General features: G+C 40.6%; 1 protein-coding gene across 1 annotated transcript in view; it reads left to right on the top strand.

Moving 5' to 3' along the window:
- The window catches only part of adamts3 (ADAM metallopeptidase with thrombospondin type 1 motif, 3), a 138514-nt gene that overhangs the window by 40450 nt on the left and 76341 nt on the right, over positions 1–21723 (top strand). The window contains exons 5-6 of the mRNA XM_040155627.1: positions 3463–3487; positions 18609–18797. Coding sequence (XP_040011561.1) covers positions 3463–3487; positions 18609–18797 — 214 coding nt within the window. The remainder of the gene's footprint in view (positions 1–3462; positions 3488–18608; positions 18798–21723) is intronic.

Below are 21723 nucleotides of genomic sequence, written 5' to 3'. Positions count from 1 at the left end.
GTTTGGAGCGAAAATCACTCAGGTACCAAAAAAAAATGGAAAACGTGCCTGGAATGACAAAGCGATGGGACTGATTGTGTTGGTGATAAATTGACGCGCCTACCTGGTCCATGTCGTCACTGCTCCTTCTGTTCTCCCCCTTGGTCGATGGAAAGAAGTCTCTGGGGTGCACACACATGCGAAACGATTTTAGGTATTTATTCTAAGGTAGAGGCATGGAGGAAAAACTTTCAATTCTTCCTCTTTGATCCAGGTCTTCAGCTTTCTGCCGTATAAAGTTGGTTGTTAAATGGTGTCCGAGGCACAGTGGGACGTTTTACGGTTGGTAATCAAACTTGTCAGTGCATAAAAAATGTTTAAACACATTTCTTTTCATAATTGGTCAGGTTATGTTTAACATAAATAAGTCACTGCCACATTCAAATATGTGGTCAGACTACATGGAAAACAGACTGTTGCATAAAAAAAATCAATTTTGAACAAATTTGTTTTGGTCTTAACAGCATGACCTGGTATAAGTAAGTTTGCGTGAGCTGTAGTTGTTTCAACTTGAGTGATTCATTTATACTTATCTCAGTCCCGATGAGAGTGTTGCACATGAAAACTTGTTCCTCGTCATTGCAGATGGTGAAAGGAGCAAAAAGTCAACCCACAAATGGCTTTCAACATAATCATCCCCATCAACAAAGACAAGTGAACATAAAATGACGTAACCAAGGGAAATTTGTGATATGTTGCAATAGGATGGAAGAGGGTTCGTGGGACATGTGGTCTTAATGTAGAGGAAAAACTAGTGCAAACAGGTCTATTTACCAATTATATCAAAGTATCCCAGTGAATGTGACAATAATATACAGGACTGCAGTGGGTAATGCATTAATAGTTTAGTTCAGAAAGCGGGGGAAAATGTCCATCACCATTACCCAGAGATATTCGAGTTTTATTACAATGACAAAAAAAACCCTGAAAAACAGCAAATGGTCACATTTGGTCATAAACACCATTTTCTTCTTTATAAATGACTCAAGCGTTTCATTAATTATTAAAATTGTTGCCGCTTAATTATCTCTTGATGGACTATTTGATTAATTGACAGTTTCAGTTTTAGCCATAATAGTGTATAGAGATTTAAAGTGCTACCTAGAACCGCCATTAATAGCCATGGTACCACACACACACACATAGACAAACACACAACGACCTGCAGACACATACTCTACATCCCCAGATGCTGAGAGCAAATGTCTGGACTCTTCATCGTGCCCCAGAGATCTGATCTCCTGTTTTCTGGCATGATGCCCCAGTGAGGGATTCACCCCCTGCAGCACCTGGATATTAAGTTTTATTTTCACATGGTAGTGAAAATAGAGTGAGAGTCTGGTGAAAGGCCTCACGTCTGAGGGCGTATCGATGACTTTAACGAGCCGGTGGAGCTCGAGGAAAATAAGTCGTGCTATGAGAGACATGGTAAAAGAAAAAAGATAGAGAAAGAGAACCTTACAGTAAGGGAAAATTGTGATTTATATTTGTCACACAGATGTGTTAAGCAGAGTGGGGGCTGGCCGACTGTAGAGGAATTTGGTGAGCTGGCAGGAATGAAAAACATCCAAGGGAGGAAGAGACAAAAAAGGAAGAGAATAGTCTGAATTTGCCTGAAAACGTGATCTAGCAGGGGAGGGGAGTGAGTAAACTGAAGACTGAGTGTAAATGGCAACAGAAGACAAGTTAGAGTAAGATGTTTTTCACTGCTGCCAAGACGCTTACTTCTGTAATTTTTAAGATAATCACTATTACAGAAGACGACTCATCAGTGCAGTTGAAGCAGAGAGAGAGAAATCCGAGAACTGTTTAGAGCTGATTAAAATGCAAAACCTTCCTATTTTGCCCTGTCTAACCTACACATCATGCAGTCCGGAGGCAGGTATACAGAGCAAATTTCACTGGCCCCGTTGCTGCTGATTTTGAGGTTGGCTCAGGTAATGACGTCATATATTGTAGTTAGGTTCCTCTTGTGTTGTGGTTAGTCTGGGCAGAGGGAAATGAATGACTTAAGCTGCTCAGTGAATGTGTGCAGTGCAAAGTAGGGCGCCGCTAAACGCGAGCATGTGTGCTCAGCAAACCTCGGCTGGATGAAAAGGTTTGTGCAAGGTGCCCGTGTGCTCGGCTCTCGCTTAATGCTTCTGTGTGGAGGTTGAATGTACACCGGCTGCCCCCCCCCTCACTTCGAGTGCAGATACTGAAGCGTGGGGGGAGAGGATCAGCGAAGTCATTTCTCCTTACCGGCCTCACGATTCCTTTGATTTCCAGAAGAAAAAGCTCCGCAAAGGCTTCCAGAGGTGTGCGTCAAACCGCTGCCGTTTGACCATCTGTTTCCAGGTGAAGCAGACGGAGGCTGTGCTTCATTCTTTCTGAAGAGGATCTTGTGTCTGCCAAGAGCGGGTGCCAAAGAGCGAGAGTATTGGAACATTTTTGCCACTGGCTGGCTGTTGCAAGAGATGGTACTCTGCGCTAGTAGCGTAGTCACAAGATAGAGGATGACTGCAAGTGGTTAAATGAAGTCGTGAGGGTCAGCAGTTCAATTCCCAAGACCATGTGGCACAGTGTGCAGAAAAGGACAACAGTCACTTCTCTTTTTAAAGCTTTTCTTTATTTGGAATTGCCTTTGAGCAATCCTGTCACCTCTGGCAGCATTAGTGAGGCTGCTAAGTGCTCAGTAGTTGGTGAGGTAGTGTCAGGTTGCTCATGGTGTTAGTTACGGCCTAATGGCGCTTTCCTGTCATGTGGAATTTACTGTAATTACCAATTTCCAACTTGTAAAACATATCAGCAGCCAAGCAGTAATTTTTCAGATCCTACACAAAACCCCTTTCTGTAGGTGTGCCGGTCGTAGCTACTGTAAGCACAGCCTCTGTCATTTTTACACTCTAAAGCTTCAGCTGCGTAGTGCCTACATTTACGCTACATGTTACAAACTCCAGAGACAATTTGGATGATGGCCCCTAAGTGTGCCCGGGAGTAATGAACCACCACAGATTTGAAAAATACATGCTGTGTACGTGATGATGCTGAGATCTAATGTATTTCGCCTGCATATCACAACAGTTGGTTCGGTTTTTGCACAAAGATCAGTGCTGCAAGCAAAAAAAGGAGGCCTGTTAAGTAATTCACTGCTGTGTCTGCTTCGCTGAGCTTTTTTTTTTTTTAATGAGTCGCTCGTGTTCTGACATGTTGTGATAACAGCAAATGAATCCTCCGAAGAAGCTAATGGCTTTTCTTATTTCACACTCAGCCGTGCTGTAATTCCTGGCACAGGTACCTGCAGTGAGCAACATAAAGACACATCACTCTGCACTTCAAACATGATTGAGCTTGACAGGGATCTCGTAAAAAGGTAGATCACCATCTGATTTCTTTTGAGGCGTGTGTTTTAAATTACATAATGTCGATGTGAGATGTGTGTAGTGATAGGGAAAGCAATTTGCTTTCAGTAATTCAAATACATTTGAGGTTATCAGGTGTTTGGTGGGTGCTGCTGGTGGGGATGGTTCCTTTAATCTGTTCAAAACAAACAACAAAAGTGATTTCAGCAATTTAGCTAAAATTACCCCTCCCCCCCGGAGTGTGTGTGTATGTTTGAGATGCCTAAAAAAAATTAAACTGACTGTTTTGAAGTCTCCTGAATATTCTCAACGCTCAAAATCAATGCAGTGTAAATCCAGAGATAAACCACGGTCTGAGTACAACAGCAGACACCCCTCCCTCTTCAGTGTCATTGGCAGAGTAAATAACTCTTTAAATGAGCTGATCGTGCTTCATCTGATATTTCTACCCGTCCCTGTTTGTATGATGAACCAAATGATTGGGAAGATATTTTCCGCATTGCCTCACGTCTTCAGAAGAATGAACCCTGGATATATCTGATGAGTTCTTTCCATTTGAAACCTGGTGATAATTAGCTGCTCCAGCCCAAGCCAAGGATCTGGAAGCAGGATGGAAAAGACCTTGGGAGCATTGAGCAATATTTTCAATTGAAAAACGCTCGGTTGTGTTCTCTCCTGACTCACTGTGAATCAACCGGTAGCTTTCCAAAAGTCACATGGCAGCTGGAAGAGGCTCATGAGCATCTCTTTCTTCTTTCCATCCCGTCTGCCTGCCAGGGAGAGCCAAATACTTAAAATTCCTGTTGCTTGTTGTGATACTACATCCACTGTGTCACTTTCGGAGAAAGGCTGATCCACGAGGCAAAAAAACAAAACAAAACAAAAGGAAAAAAAAAAAAGAAATGTCATCTTTGTTTTGGGACACAAAACAAGTTTTGTGTTGTTGGCGGTCCCGAGTCTTGCAACACTTTAGCTTTCATTTCTTGACTCAAACGTCTTTGCATCGTGTAAGAAGTTGAGAGCTGCAGTAACACTGTCCATATGTAATTACACCATGCACATCAAAGTGTTGTTCCCTGTTGGTTTATGATCAACAGCGGGGTTTTCTACTGCCCTCGTGTAATTTCTACCTACTTTTACCTCTTCGTTTTAGTGGTTTTCGCCGCCCAGGTTTTAATTTCTGCCTAACTCAAAATATTTTTGAATTCGTACTACATTGAAATCCTTGAGGTATGTTTGCGTCAGACTGGTTTAAATTATCCTGTACATGATAACGCAGTCGTTTAGAAAGACACAAGCATAAATAGATAATTAACTGGAGATAGAATTTATTGTTGTTGTTTATGTATTAATCCCCAGAGCAACGTCATAGTCTGCCCATCTTTTTCATTATTAATATTATTAATAAAGTAATACAGTATATTAATAGATCTTGATCTTCAGTAGGACTTTAAATTTCTTAGTTTGACCAAATAACTTAGTAGTTTCTTCCAGAGCGTTTACATGCATCTCACGGTCTTTACCAGCAGCTTCACTCAGTTGTTATCCATCTGCTGATAAAAGACATTGGGACGACTGTAGAGCTACTCAGGGCTGAAATAAGCACGGCCATCTCATCTGCATGTTTCTCAGGTTAAGAATCATTGGTGGTTTATGATCAGTGGCAGGGCTTGTACTGTATGTTTTTATTTACAGCCAGTATTGTCCTAAAACACGTCAAAGAAAAGGTAGCAAAATACAGTGCACTGTGTAGTAAAGGTGGCAATACAACCTTATTTTCTGGTGACAGGTCTCTATCAAGGAAACCAAATGCGATCATCATTACGGAAAGCACAATAACCAGTTTCATCACACGTTCTTTGTTAGATTAATAAAAAACATTTAAATATAGCAAATAATATATGATCACACTTCTGAAATCAAATCTACACCCCTTGAGTTTAATGTAAACAAGACTAGGTGTAAAACTAGTATATGGCTCGACCGCCATTTATCTGTTTGCATCTCTCCTGCTCTGTGTTCACACATACAGTAATTTAAGACAGCTGAGTTCCCCAAAAATCTGTTCTCATTTACTGTTCACGATGCCTGATGACGCACTAGAAACGGAGGGCAGAAATTCATTTTGACAGAGCAACGACCAATTATATAACTTCAGCACTTCAGTCACATGGCATTCGGCTGATCACCGGTATAACTTTATCAGTCAGTCAGTCAGTCACGGACGTTCGCGTTTATAGGGCTGGCCCTGCTGTTGCGGTCCAGCCAAAAAACAAAAACAAAACAAAAAAGTAAGTCTTTATTACTGAGGGAAAGTTTTATTCAGAGGAAGCTCCTGCACCAGTCTGTTTCACTACTCATCCCAGCAACCATGCAAACAGAAAACATTTGAACTGAGAAGACAAGATTTTGGTGTTTTGGTAACCTCGACGTCCAGACAGGACGAACTCAACAGGGAAGTCATCATCACTGAAATCGGCTGCAGTGGTGATTGGCTGGAAAAACCGGCAGACTAATATAATAATATTTTATTTCTGATTTTATTTCTTCACTTGGTTGTTAAATGTTTCTTTCCATTTTACCTCTGCCAAGGAGGATATTTTTTTTTTTGATACCAATTAGAGTGTATTGGATGATTAAATTAAATTAGAGCTTATTTTTATTATTATTATTATTATTATTATTATTATTATTTAATTCAAATATTCAAATAAGTAAAGTGGTTCATGAGTGAAAGAATAACAGAAAGGATTCTAATCTTTTACGGTGTTTACAAATCTATAACTGGATCTGTATCCACACCAAAAATCAACCCATAGCGCCTTGGTCCACGAGTTAACACTCCACAAAATTTTATTTCAGTTCGTCAGTAGTTTTTAAGATTTCCTGCCAAGTAAGGAACAAACAGGACCAAAAACATCCTTGGAGGTAAAGACAGGCTCCATTCAGATCTCAGTATTTTAGGTTCTTAGATTTCAGTATTTTATCAGTTGTGTTGGGCAGGGAGAGAGTGGAAACAGTTTGTCACTTGACCTTTCAACGATGACATTGGGTTGTTTGTTCTTTGAGAGAAAGAGAGAAAAAAAACGGATGCAGGTGACCAAAATATATTGAACTCCCTGAAAGGAAATACAGTGAGCATTTCTTCCAGAAAGGCAGTTCGCACCCTACCATGAATGAAGCCTAAGTTTTGCTGCATGTTGTAACTGAACGACCCCAACAAGGCCTACCGTTGTCTGCTTCAGGGCTCTCTCCCTCTCTCTCTCTCTCTCTCTCTCGACTTGCACACAAACACACTCCACACAAGTTTGATATTCTGTTACTCAACAGCTACAACACAACAACAGATAAGCAAGTTTGTAACAGAGAAACACTTTGAGTTTGTCTGAGTGTTAACAGGGTTCAAGTTAAAGGTATAGTTTGACTTTTTTTAATATCTTACAAAAGAGGGGTTGAGAAGATTGACGCCTCTCTCATGTTTGTGCAAGTATGAAGCTTGAATCAGAATATGGTACACATGGCTTAGCGCTAAGACTGGAAGCAGAAGGAAATAGCTAGCCTTGCTCTGTCCAAGTAAAAAATGTGCCAACCAAACACCTCTAAAGCTCACCAGCTCACTGTTTGTCTAACCCATACATGAACATAAATTTTATCCAAAAAAAAAAAAAAAGAACAACAATTTGTGATGATGATTTTGCACTCTACTAACAACAGTTGCACAGAAATAAAGTACTTCTGTGCAGCAGGAAATACTTCAGGTTGAGCAAAGGTTTTAATTCTGATTCCAACATAAGCAGTGTTTTGAATGAGTGATCCAAACACATATAATCAGCTTCACTTCAAGGGACACTTAAGGTGCTTGTGAATTTGAAAAGACAGGTCACCACAAGCTAAAAACAGTCCTCAGGCACTCTAAGGCATAACAAAGAAAAAAGGTTTAATGGTTTTAAGTGTTTTAAACAATTATGGCTCATTTAAATAAAGGCTTATAATATACTTTTCTTTCTTGCTCTGTCTAAGAATGCCCAAAGAACATTTTCTTCGTTGTGACTTGTCGTTAAGTCTCTTGGGGCAAGTCTAAGTCTAAAGTCTGTCAGTGCAGGCTTATAGCAAACTATAGGATCCTTTAGGGAAAGTCCAAGTCAGGTTAGTCTTCTTTAGCACGGCGCAAGTCAAGCTGCAACACTTCCAACTCTCTAAATCCTGACCATTAAGATTATATTTGGACATTTGGACATTTGGTTTAACCCCAGTCCTTTTAATGTATCGGGCTAATATTAAGCAATAATTCAATGTAGAGTTGGATCTGATTTTTGTATTACTGGCCAGCAGTTCTATCAGTTATGATAACATTGTTCCAAATGAAGTAATTGCTGAGATCCGGCAATATGGCAACATCACCAAAAGGAATATCAGGGGGATAAGTCAGATGATGGTCAAAGGTACAAAAATGGGACCTAAGTTAAAATCAACTGGAATTATCCTTTACATATTCACAATCCAAGGCCTGTCCTGTGTTATCTTAGTTATTTTCAGTTGTTCTGAGCTTTTATCAGGTAGTATCAGCTAGTGTCATGACAAGTCGAGTCTACAGAGCACCGAACCTCAAGAAAGTGCAATCTCACAGCAGTCAGGTCTCAAGTCTTCGTTGTTGTGACTTACATAAGTTCATCCAAAAGTGTGCAGCTCTGGCCAACACCATAACCAAGTTTCAAATGCTTTCAAATGGATCTTGGTTCAAGGTTGCCTTAACACAAACAACTCTAAAAGAGCCTTGCCTAAATATAGTGTAAACAACATGAACTAAACTATGATTTAAAACTAGAAATATCTAGTGAAACAATAAGTTAACCTGACTTTGGAATCTGACCAAGCATTCAGAGCCAACTTTCAGGTCTTGAAAGTTTGTCATACTTGAAAGTTTGTCTGTGCTACAGACAGAAGTCAGCCAATGCTCAGAAAGTTTGGAGGATTGGTACAGAGCCTTAATCACACCAAAAGACGATAGAAAACAACTGGCCCTAAAAACTTGGCGAAATGTGATTATATTTTGGCACGTTGTGATATTTCAAATAAATACACTTTCACTGGTCTGGCAGGGGTCTTCCTCTGTATTTCCATAAACAGAATTTAACATGTCAAACAAAAATCCTTTATCTTAGACTGATAGCAAGGTGAAGAAATATTAAGTTAAAGAGAAGTGAGTGACCAGCACTTCCAGTTGATTAACAATTATCAGCTGCCATCAGCATCCCGATGAGATTGTAATCAGGTTAAACACTCAGAGACGTTTTTTAAAATTTCATCACATTAATAATTTGTCATTGCGTGGTAATTGGTTTGAATATGCAGTAGCTAATCCGTAGTCAGATTAATGCGATACACTGATCTATTATGCTAACATCACTTAAATGTCACTAATTGTCTTGATATGGAAACACGCTGTACACCTGTGCTGGACTGACTGTTGACTTGAGAGGCTGTTTAAACTCAGACGTGTAATAATTGGCCTTTTCAGAGTCCAGGTCTTCATGCCTGTGAGAGGAATATAAAATGCCAAGCCAATGAAAATGAGAGGTTTTCTACATAATGATCTGAGCAAGTATTATATAAAGGACCTTTACAGCACCAAGTACACTAATAATATTAATTAGCTTGCGGAGCTACAGAGCTACTTTCATGTTCATCAAAGGGTCACAGCAAGAATAGTGTCTTTTAATCTAAAGAAATATTCAAAGCAAAAATGGCTTTCAGAAGCATTATATGATATTTCAAAGATGATTTATAGCACTGCACTGAATGAACAGCCCTTATTGTGATATTTTTCCTTGGCAAAATGTTTGGTTTTTATGGCACGCATACCTCTACAGGAACCCAGAAACACTGAACCTTCGATTTTAGGTGTGTTGGCTCTGCGCTGTGACCAGCGGCATCCAAGAGTTTATTCTCCATGTTGGCAAATTGTCAGATAACATCTTGGTATGTTGGCTCAATTATGTGTATTTGATGTCAGAAGTGTTATTTTTACCTTTTCGTGTCATTAGTTTTGCCTGACCGTTAACTCTTGTGGAGATGTTCATCCTAAAATGTGACATTTTTTCCTAATAAAGTGGCATGACTGCAAGGATTTGGTTTCAGCAGGATAATAGAGCAGCTCAGGGAGATGGCTTTGACTTTGGCGACAAACATTGAATTTGATGTTAAATCCCCCAGCTGGATTGTGAAATTGAAATTTAATGAGGGAGTGAAATTTTATTCAAATTAGGTCCTATTCCTGTATTACTAGCACGCGCATCATAGCTATGTATGTGTTTATATTTGCAGATTGGAGTCTCAGATATTCAAATATTAATGTGATGCAGAACTGCTCTGGGGGTACAATAATCTGATGTGTTACATGGGAAAAAAATTAAGCTACTACAGGAAATTTGAAATCATGGCCTACCTTCCACCTTACATCCCTGCAGTCTGTGAGCCTGCATGACCCCGTATGTTGCAAGCTGGACTTGAGGATGTTACTGTTTGTCTTGTGTGAGTGCTTTCTGCTTCCCTGGCCTATGTGAGGACAGGTATGACTTAACAATAACCCCAGGACTGGGCTCTGTATCATTCATGCAATGTCTTCTTGCAAGGTCTATTTGCTAGTAAACCTTTTCTGGCTTTGGCGCGCCTGCGCCTCGCTTGATGTAGGCAGATTAGTTTTTATTTTATGGGTTAAAGGATGATCAGAAAGTTCAAAATTGTTATACAGTCCAAAACAACAAATCAAACATGTCATCCCCACTGAATTATCTCAACACAGGCTTTCCACCATTGCTGTCCTTGCTTCTCCCCCAGGTGTGTTGCATCAATGGCTAACAAGAATGTGAATCAGTGTTGACCCTCCTATCTTTTTTTCCCTCCTAGTAAATTCAAATATAATTATATATTTTGTCAAAATAGAAATTGAACATTCTAAAATATGGCAACAAAAATCATTGTTGACAGTTGTTTTCGTGGTTTGCAGGTTTTCAGGGTCTGCATGTTAGCTTAGTAGCTCACTTGAACAGCTAGCAGCTAGTTTTAACACAGAAAGTGAGCAGCACCAGTTGAGTTTGCGGTGTTTCCATTAGTATTTGTTTTTTCTTTTGGGTTTTTTTGGCCAGCACGACCAGCTGTAAACTTTACACGTACGTATTGTCCCCTTAAGAAATTATTATGGTGAACTTGTTAGCAGACAGTTTCTTGACAAATATAAGTCCACCATTCTCTCTCCTTTTAGAAGTTTTAGTTCGTACTAACTCTTGAGGGAAATATCTGGTTCTTTAGTTACTAAATGCTGCTACTGTTTGCCAGATAGTGGCTAATTTTGTTTGCCTGCTGTTTGGTGCTTGGCAGGTAGCATGCAGTCAGTTCATTCAAGCTTTACTGAAAACACCTGCCTGCTGCAGCAGAAAACGTTGATGATAGTAAGTAAAAGTGAATGAAAAAGTAGAGTTATGAGCAGTTAAACCAAAATAATGAGCTGGAAAATGCTAAAAAAAAAAAAAAAAAAAAAGCTCTGAAGCGCTTAGGGGAAGGAGACTGCAGTTTTAGTAATTCTATGTGGGTTGGTGACACCTTTCACATTAGCATGTAATCATTAGAACAGCCTATTTGCCTCTAAACAGACTTCCTTTGGACACGGATGTTTGTAAACTGCATCATACAGCATGTTATTCAGAAGATATGTAATAGTACTTTTGTGTCTTGTTTGTGTTTTGTGCAGTAATTTTACAAGCGCTACTGGCTAATGACTCACTTTGAGCCACTCTTACTATTGATTTTAAGACATGTCCTCGTCTGCATTGGGTTTAAATACTAATACTAACCTTTATACATGTATACAAATTAGATACACATTTTATTTTCATTCTATTTTACATTTCATTTTTTTTTTAATATTTACGTTTACACTTCTGAGACAGTAGGCTACATTCTGACAAGGTGCAGCATTCTCACACTTCCCATAAATGTGGGTAAAAGTATCTTTGACAACCTTTTCAATGAAACATTTCTATCATAAATAGCTTTTTACTTTTAGAATGAAAAGCTCCAAGTTTATTTCCTTAGGTGAAGCAGCCAAGACTTAGAAATCATTAGTAATGCTTTAATATAAGGCCCAGTGGGAGCAGGAGAGTTGGCTTCAATTTTATGCCTAAATCTCCCCACGAGCCTGTTAACAGTGATTCAGAAGCTTCGGGTGGGCCACAGAGAATGCACATAGACACACACGAACCTTTTAAAATCTCCGCCGCCCTTCAGCTCAGAACCACAAACCTGCTTGGCGTCTCCACCATGTGAAATGCCTCGGCCAGCATCTTTTCTCCTGTTGTGGTGCACTGCTGGTAATTAGGCTGCTGTTGTTGCTGCTGTCACCACTCATTTTAAACTCTATTGAGGCGGAGGGAGGAAAAAGGCTAAAACAATATTGCCTCAGCCATAAACTTCAGTGTAATTATGCTAGGTTTTATGTGCCCTAGGGAGTCAAAAATTCCCTTACATGACAAGTAAATTGCCAGCACTAAGTGCAGCTTCACAACCCCCTGGTACTGAGACCACCACACTGCCAAAATGATGAAGCTAGAATGGAAGGCAGTTTTATTTTCTATTCAGTGTTAATGTGGAATTTGTGGTCCGGATTTAGGGCACCTGATTTCAGGCCATTGTTCGCTGACTCATACCTCTGTGAAACCCATGTCAAGCTCAGAGCAGAAAGAAATGGTGGAGCAACAGAATAACAAACATTATTCAAGGCTACTGTAAAAAGAGATTTCAACCCAGAAAGATTCGTAGCATTAATTGTTTGCTCACATATTGCTTTCTTGGTCCAGACTAATAGAAGACATTCATCAAAACCATTTGTTTTTTCATAGAAAGAAATATGTGCTCAGCGAAACGAAACTCCTGATCAGCACCATGTTCACCCCCGCAGACAGCTACCACACATTGTCGTAATGATTCAAACAAGAGAACCGTCCCAGTGCTAATGCTGACTAAGTACTAAAATGACTAAGACATTATTGTCAGCTGCCTGTGTTTGATAGTCGCATGCTCCTTTCCATGGATGGTCTGTTAAGAGTTGGAGTGGCCAGGTTATTAACATTGTTTTTTTCGGAAAATATATCTGGCATTTATTGTAACAGGGCAGGGAACCTTATCTTGTCACCGCCATTGATTAATGAACCTTGTTTACTGGTCTACTGAAGTTATAGTGCAAAGTCTGGTACTGTGGGCCCCACTAAGGGTTTAATTAATTACCTTAATTACCTTCATGACCCTCGTATAACAGCAACTGCTTCAGCCACAACTGCTGACAGTGCTGATGAACAAGCCAAATCAGCAGGACTAACTTCCCATTGTTTTTACCTTACGCAGTATCCTTGCGTCACAATTCTCTTTGCTGTATATCTGCAGTTTTTAATAGACCCTGTAATATATCAGTTCAGTGCCCCCAAAGCCTTACAGCTTCTACTCTGCTGTAACCATACAGTTGGCATTTATGTGGTCATTTTCAGGTAAAAAGATGTTTAAAGGTTAAAGCTGGGCTAAATTTTTAAGAATGTCTTACATTGAACTGTTATTTCAATGGCATTTAAGTTACATATATCTTCTACACTTTGAAATATAGTCATTGAAATAGAGCTCAAATGAGACATCAATAAATCAATTAGAAAATAAACACAATTATTCTGCATCCATTTTGATCATCCATAATTGGCTTTTGACATTTCATTGACCAAACAATTAATCAGTTAATTGAGAAAATATTCAACAAATGAAATAAAAATGAAAATAGTAATTAATTGTAACCCCCTACACTGATGATTGAAACAATGGTTGTGTGTAATCCACATGTCTGCAAAATTTTTCCAAATTTAGCCCAGTTGTACCTAGATGGCTAGATGTTGTTTGACCAGCAAATTACTGTGACATACGCGCTTTATTTGAATTCAGACTCTTTTCAGATTCAGATCAGATCAGACTCAGATCTTTCATTGCAACCAGGTATTTTGAGACATTTTGAGGCATGATTGATGGCATGATGGGACATCATTTACAACAATGGACCCCAACCTTTTTCGCGAATTGGACCCCCGGGCAAGGGGGTTTACCATGACTGACTCATGACTGACTCAATCAACATTTGGTTTTGTTTTTTACTCATGTTATCCAGGTAGTCTTAACTGCTGCACAGAACAGACTAAGCTGGTGATGACAGATTGATGACCTACTTTAGTTCAAAATTTTTTTGGGAGCGTGAAAGGGAGTGATGAGGAAAGATGCAGCATAGACAGACTGCACAAAGTTCAAAGTATTTAAAGCACAACCAGGCCATAAACTTATATAATGATTATTGAGCTTCTTTTGTTGTATCATATAATTTCCTCCAGGCCCGACAGCGAACGTTCTTTGGTCCAGTACTGGTCCGTGGCCCAGTGGTTGAAAACCAGTAATTGTATCATTCGAAACCAGGATTCACCAGACCAAACAACCACAATGTCGTCTGTTCTTTTAACCAAGACAGCGAAGACTGCATTGCATTGCAAGCTTTGAAATTAATTGTTGTCAATGCTCTCTGTGGCTGAGCCATGTGACGTGTCCTGTTCATCCGTCTGGGGTGATGCTCCAACGCGCTGTCCTGGCACCCGTGATCCTGCCTTTTCAACAGTCCATGAGATCCCACTTTGAGCCCATTCTCAGTTATCTGCTCCCACGGGAAGCCAGGTTCAAAATGGAGCAGTGAGGTTTTCACCTGCTGATGTCGCAGCACACGTAAAGGGGCCGAGAAAAAGCGGGAGCCCGTTTGAGTGCACGGTATATATGTCTGATTGATGTCTCTCTAGAGTTCACGAGATGATGCTGTATTTCTCTCCTGCGAGAGTTCATCAGGGAAACTCAGTTTAAACTGTCCTTTTAACATTAAGTCTCATTCAGAATCTCAGTCATTAAAAATAATGTCTAGTATTATAGTTTGAACTTTGAAGCTTCTCATCAAGTACGACTTGTTAGTGACATAATTTCCAATTGCTCTAACAAAACAAATGTAGAAAGAAAATCCAGCTCCCACTCCTATTTGTCCCACCTTGTTTTACCCCTTACTAGTTTTGCCAGATGAGAAGTATTACTTTCATCTCACATAGTGAATTTGATGCAAATTCCTGTCCTATATCTTAATGTGCATCTCCGTATCATTTCATAAACAAGGTAGAGTATATGGGCCAATCCCGCAGTACCACTACTTAACAGAAACAGATAAAAGGATTACGGCCCATATTTTAAGCCCAGAAACGTTGCTTATCGCTGCAGTAACAGCCCGGATACTTGTTTGGCATTTTTTCATTAACGAAGACGCTGCATGCTTATTCTGTCAGATGTACTAACATTTATAATTACAAATATATGGATCTGCATCCCAAGTGGAGAAGCTTTGGCCTATATGTTTATGCGTTTGAATATAAACATACATAAGCAAATTTCACCCAGGTTTTACAACATACAGTATGTCATTCTGGCAATTTAGCTGTGGCCGTCTTATTAGTGAGGTTTCTGGAATGTGTCAGCGTCTGTGAACAGTGCAGTGTAGATATTAATGCCGTCACAGCAGTAGATTTCCACTCTAGGCTGATGGCGAGTTGCCTGTCGCCTACCTCTGTGCCATTTTTAGCCTGCGGCGGCTCTGGCTGGCCTCATTGCCACCTTACTGCACAGTGCCACGTGTGGGCAGGCGCTGGCTGGGGGCCTCTTCCATCTCCTGGGCTGCTGGTGCTGCTGCTGCTGCTGCTGCTGCTGCCGCCGCCGCTGCATGGTGGGGCTCCCATGGGACTGGGCCGCTGACTGAAGCACACTAGCGGTCTTAAGGAGCGCTGCTGAGGGGAAGTCCTGTGCGTTTGAAGTAGGGACCTCAGAAAGCCTGTTTACTCAGGAGGGGGAGGGGGAGCTGGCCCGCTGCACAAGAATGCCTGTGTCATGACGGGAGCGGCAGAGAGGAGGAATGCACTCCACAATCCCAACACTGTAGGAGCTGGGCCACGGCTGAGGTGGCAGCCATTTCTTACTATTTATTTTAGCTCCCTCTCCACTCAATCACAGGCCCTGTCTGCGGCCATAAGCATCCCTGGAAAAATGAAAAATGGCCTGTGCTTTTATTTATGGCTTGAGACTTCCAAGTATTTGCCAGCTCAGTATCTACACCCTATGTTGATAGAATAAAAAAAGAAATTAGATTTTTGTGAAATTTTTTGCTTAAACTATTTATTTCTTCAGGGAAAGAAAGTTTTTTTTTTTTTTCAGGAATGAAGACCTTACCTTACCTTTCTTCAGGTACAGACATTCATATTTAGGAGGTTCTCAGCAGAATCACAGTTTAGTCCCTCAGAATAAATATGCTCTGGGTGGTTTTCAAGCGAGTTTACTCTTTATATTCAGTTAATTTTTCCAGGTGCGAACACCAAAAAAACAGCAGTGAGACTCCTGAAAATGTCAACATCTTCCTCTAAAAGAGTTCTGCAATGTGGGTTAATATCACTACATGAGGTTGAATGGTTACAAATAGATGCTTTTATTCATCTGGTTCTTAATCTGATACTTGATATAGGTTTGAAGACCAGAGAAGGTCGATTCCAGCATCGAGCGTGGACTCGTCCTTCTTGTTTAGCTAAAGGCACTGGAACGAGATTTATTTTGACTCAACCCGCTGCCAGATTTTCTAACACGGCAGGATGACGGCTTACCAAAACGTCTTTAATACACAAGCTGCTTTTGAGTCCATGTGACCTTTGTTTACCAAACCTGGTTTGTTTTTAAATGGGCCGGGTGAACCTACATGAACCCAGTTTTTAGTTCAAGGCCAGCGCTGTCAGACTACAGGCAGAGGTTTATGGACATTGCCAAATGGAAGGTGACCTCCCTTGCCTGGAGTTTATATTCAATTTTAGGGTCAGAATGAAGATGTGTTGGTCTTAAACAAATGCAAAATGAACCCGCGGGGGCTAACATTTGCTAACATTTGAGCTCACAGCCCATACATAAATGATGGATTGTGTCAACCTAATAACTTAATAACTATCACTTTCATGGATAAGAGTACTGATGATATATATATATATATATATATATATATATATATATATATATATATATATATATATATATATATATATATATATATATATATATATATAAATGTCTGTGATCAAACCAAAAATGTGACATTTTATTTAGTTGCTTTTTTTGTACTCTGTCAATTAATTCAGTTAATTTGTTCAGTTGGGTTTCTGATGACTGTCAAAGAGGTTTTGTTTTCATTTAATGAGATTTTATTGAGTTCATGTCATTGTTTGTTGTAAAATTATTGCAGGGTAATCACATTCACACCATGTACTTTTAAAACAGAATTTTTACATTAACAAGATGCAAATGGCAGTGTGTCTGTTAATGAAGAGTTTCAGAGTCTCACAAACTGTAGAACACAGTAGGTAGTGAAGTTCTGCCTGAGCGATGTTGTAATGATAGAGGGAGCCTCAGAAAACAGTCTCCTCTGCCTGAAAACACTTGAGAAACTCTGTTTTAAACAACGTGGAGTGAACAGAAGGTTCACACGCCTCATTTCAGTTTGAGATTAAGTCAAAGAGATTAAGATGAACCACATGCAAAACTAACAAAAAAAAAAGTACGAATTTCCATTGTGGCTGAGACCAAACAAAACAAACTGTAGGCATAATTACAGCCTTACTGTTGGCCAGCAGCTCCAGCAAAGCAAAACAGACTGACTCAAAGACACCCTGATGATTCATTCACATCCCTGCCAAGATTTTCCCCCGCTGGGGTTTGAACCTGCAGCTCTCCTGCCGGCTGCTTTCATGACCAACCGGGCTGCTGATACCCCGGGGATTTTTCTTTTTTTTTTTTTTTTTTTTCAGTTATTATAGTGGAAAATTTAATCTCCAGTGTTTCCTACTGCAAAGCAGCAAATTGTAAAGCAAGAGATATCTTTGGCCACTCTATCAGATCTCAGAGTAGGAGTCATTTGCTCGTGTCAGGATTACCAAGAGGACCAGATGAAGGATTTCATATCAGCAGTGCCGCCTGAGAGGCTTGACAGGGAGGGCCTCAGCCTTCAGAGTGTAAAGCTAAGCGGTATTAGGTGGACAGTAAGTACTGGCGGGCCACTCCATCAAAAAGAGAATATTAGCAATTTTATGGTCTCTTTCAGTACCAGGGACGTGCATAGGGGACCAAATAATGTCAAGTCAGATAATTCACTTCATTTTCATATCGAATGGAGACAGAAGCTTGCTTTGAAGTCAAATCTGATTTCCCTGTTATATAACTGCAGAGGATAGCCTACGAATTCTAAGATGCCCTAAAATAACTGTAGATTGTTTGTTTTATAGTGCTATTACTGGCTGTGAGTGTCATAAATTCAGGAGTCTTAGGGATTTTCCGAGCATTTACCCGACAAAGCCGCCAGCCCTAGGCTTCGTTAACAGCCAGCTGTGAACATACAGTACGGGTCATTAGCTTGTGTGTGGTACAGTATGTTGCACGATAATTGAAAATCGCACCTGGCCGTTGACAGGTTACCAGAGCCCAAGGTGTCACCCTAAGATCGCTTGATTTGTTCAACCAAGATTACAATGATGTATTCGTTCTACCGTTAGAGAAGCTGGAGCCAGGAATTGAACCTTGCTACGGCTTTAAATACAAATACAGATAACCTAAATTTAACTTCCAACACACACTCTGACCTCTAGTGTCTAAAACATTTGTATAATCTGAAGAAGACCCGAGGACCTGCAGCTACATGACATACTCATTAATATGGACCGTTTCAGTACTGTATACTTGTAACTAACTGTAATTTTAAAATGTAATTGTGGATCAAGGTGTGAAATTACTCAGTAAGCATTTCAACATAAAAGCCCTACAGCAGCTGTTGTAGACAGAAACGTGTGCGTTTTTCAGGTGATTAAATACCAGTGACCTATATCCAATACGACTAAATGTATTTACTGTTTTGCATTTTGCTGCTTTCACATTTCTATTAATTCTTGTGTTTACAAGTCCAGGTTAAGACTTACTGGATGATGTATATGTAGAGTGTATATATACATCATCCAGCCACAACATTAAAACTAGCTACCGGTTTTAATGTTGTGTCTGATCGGTGTATATCCCCTCTGTTTTGATCCCCGCGCAGAACCTGAGCTGGATGTACCCGGGGCTCTCGACTCTGTAGCCCAGCAGGTCAACGACACTGTCCGCCGCCGCCGCCGCCGCCGAGATGCCGGGGAGGACGACTACAACATTGAAATCCTACTGGGAGTTGATGACTCGGTGGTTCGATTTCACGGCAAGGAGCACGTGCAGAACTACCTACTCACTCTCATGAATATCGTAAGTCACTGCCACGTTTTATTTTGTTTGTGTTTTTAGTGGACTCTTCTTCACCACACTGGACTCACTTGTGTATATTCATTGATCTTTGTTGCTACCTAGATGGAAATGGATTGTAAAGTCCATCTTAATACAATCCTCACTTGGTTTTTTTATTTTTACGTGCTACATGCAGTTCAGAGTCCGCCCAGAGTCGCTTGACTGCCAGGATAGAGATATTCACTTGATTTGGCTAACTGCTAAAGCTTCATGTTTGGGCTGACCTATAAAGAGCTATTTTGCACAGAAAGAGGGCTGCGGACTTTGTGCACCATTTCTTGCGGCGGAGTTGCACTACAAAGGGATCCCTTCAAAGCCAGTATGGAGAAGAGGAATATTTATAGTGGGGTTTATAGGGATGGACATTTTAGTAGGCAAAGTTGGCAATGTAATATTTCAATCAATCATCAATCCATCAATCAATCAATCAGACTTTATTTATATAGCACTTTTGGTACAAACACAATATACCACAAAGTGCTTTACACAATAAAAAAAACCCTAATCCATGCATAAAACAATACACAACTATGTTATAAATGAAGCACACTGAGGAAGCACTATCATAAATCTTATAAATTTGCAATCAGGAACCACCAGAGGCAGAATAAAATTTTAAAAATTCAGAAAAAAGATAATACAATACTAAAGAAATTGGCATTTAGACTGTATTGATATCAACATAGGAAGCTTGTTTCAGTAAAAACTGTGGGAATCCCGCTATATTTGTCCACACAAAATGAAATATGGTGGAATATTTCTTTAGGTTCCTCTTTTCCTCCCATCGATCTTATATCAGGGATGTACACGTCGGTACCTTTTATATTAACAACATATTCAGCTTAGAGTTGTGGTTTTTCGGCACATTTACTGTCTCAGCATTTGCATCAACCTGCTGCCTCCAGCTGCAGCAGGTAGCAGTTTTAAGCAAATAAGCTCTGCGCCCAACAGCACGCAGACAAGGTTAGTGAGTACCTGGTGAGGGAAGGGGAACATCCAGCAGCTAAGAAGCAGAACTGACAGAGACCGGAACTGAGCAAGGAGAGTGAATGGTGGAAAGGAAAGTCCAAATGCTTTTGTTGCTCTGTGTCTGTCAATTTATCCGGTTTAACGTAAAGCCGTGAAATAGGCATCTACTGAAGTTTTCAACAAAAAACGGCAACAAAACTTTTTTTCCATGACTTTTGAGAACCGAGTCAGTATCAGTGAGCATTTAGTTCTGTTTCCCAGGGCCAGAGACAGCACAGGGGAGGTTACGCCACCCTGTAATCTGCCGTAACAATTACACACTGTTTATAGCCCAGGATGATCTAAATACATGAGCCGTCAGCGTTAACAACAGCCTCTCGCTTGTGATTCTTCTGCCTTGGTTCACTGTTATATCGGTTGATCCAGAGTGATCATAGTCACCACACAGCTGTCGGGAAGTCTAATGCATCGGTGTAGAATGTGCGCCATTGTCCCACAAAGGGGGTGCGCCGTTAAATCTCCAGCGTCATCCTATCTTTTGTGTCCACCTGTTGTGGTTACAGTTGCACCTCAGCGGGATCATGTAATCAGGATGCTTTTCAGTGGTATTTGACAGTCGATTCAGTCGTTTGCCTCGGGGGAGTCAGAGCGGACTGGCCGTGATTACTCATCAAGTTATCACAGATGCCCCAGAGAAGCCTCACTAGCGGTACAGGCAACTGGCCACACGTGCCACACGTGCCACACGTGCCACCGTGCCACACCTTAATGCAGATGCAGAAACAGGCGGAGAACTTCCGCCCCACTGTTTCCATGCTTTCTGGGGAGAGTGGCTTCGCCGCAGAAGCTGCCTCCGCTTCTCCTCAGCAACATGTCTGCTGATGATCAACTGGGGAGAGGCTGAATGATAGAATCGGACTTGAAACTTGAAAGCGGTTTGGCGGGAGGCCAATGAAGTGGAAGAAACAAAACTAATCGGGGACCAAGCAGGTTATGTTTTCGTACCGGCGAGACTTCTGTCCATCAGTATGTGAGCCAGCCGCGGACAGGACTACGCCACCACTGATTTTATCAAGGCGATATTGACTTTTGTTCCGCTGTCTGCTGACTGCAGAAAGGACTGGTTGTATTCATGACGACTTGTCACGCATCTCTTGCGAAGGCATTGTCCCCAGAAATATTTTATAAATCATTTTTAAGCCAGCGCTGGAAAAGTCCTTTCAAGTGCATATGCTCAGAAGCATTGATTACATAATTTTGTCTCCAGTCTTTTCCGCAGTCTTTCATCTTTTGTCTGTACTGTGTTATTTTGTCTGGGAATATGGGAAAAAATAGGATGGTCTCTGTTGCCCTCATTGGCTTTATTATTGGTAACAACGCTTTGTTATTTATTGTTGGATTCAACTTCCAGGCCTCACAGACCCTGTTTTTATTTAACATCACGGTCCCATGTTGTGCGTTTTGGAAAGCAAAGCGGTTTAGATCAAAGCTGAAGTGAATTAGCCGAATTGAATGCTATCGATACATAATACCGGGGCCTGCCTGGCTGTCACCGCCGTTCAGATCAGGTACAGCTGCTGAGTGGATGGAGGCCTTTCTGGTTCAAACGCTGCAAGCCGGACTGACTGGAGGGATTTCAGCAATTTGATTGCCGATGGCGGCCAATCAGGGCCCGTAAGTCATGTGTTCTCTGGAGTCTGGGCTTGTGTTAGAGAGTCGGCCTAGGAAAATGTTTGAAGGAACTGAATTGACCTCTAAAAAAAAAAACAAAGTCTTAATATTTCATTATCGTACAACATATGATATTTATTGTTTATTATGGAAGCTCATTCCTGCCAGGAATAGAGGTAAATTGATGAAAGAAAAGATGGGAATGATAAAAATACTTTGATTATTTTATCAAACTACTCAAAATGTC

The sequence above is a fragment of the Xiphias gladius genome, chromosome 19, assembly GCF_016859285.1.
Source record: "Xiphias gladius isolate SHS-SW01 ecotype Sanya breed wild chromosome 19, ASM1685928v1, whole genome shotgun sequence".
Classification (NCBI taxonomy): Eukaryota; Metazoa; Chordata; class Actinopteri; order Istiophoriformes; family Xiphiidae; genus Xiphias; species Xiphias gladius.
This window is presented reverse-complemented; position numbering and strand designations above follow the sequence as displayed.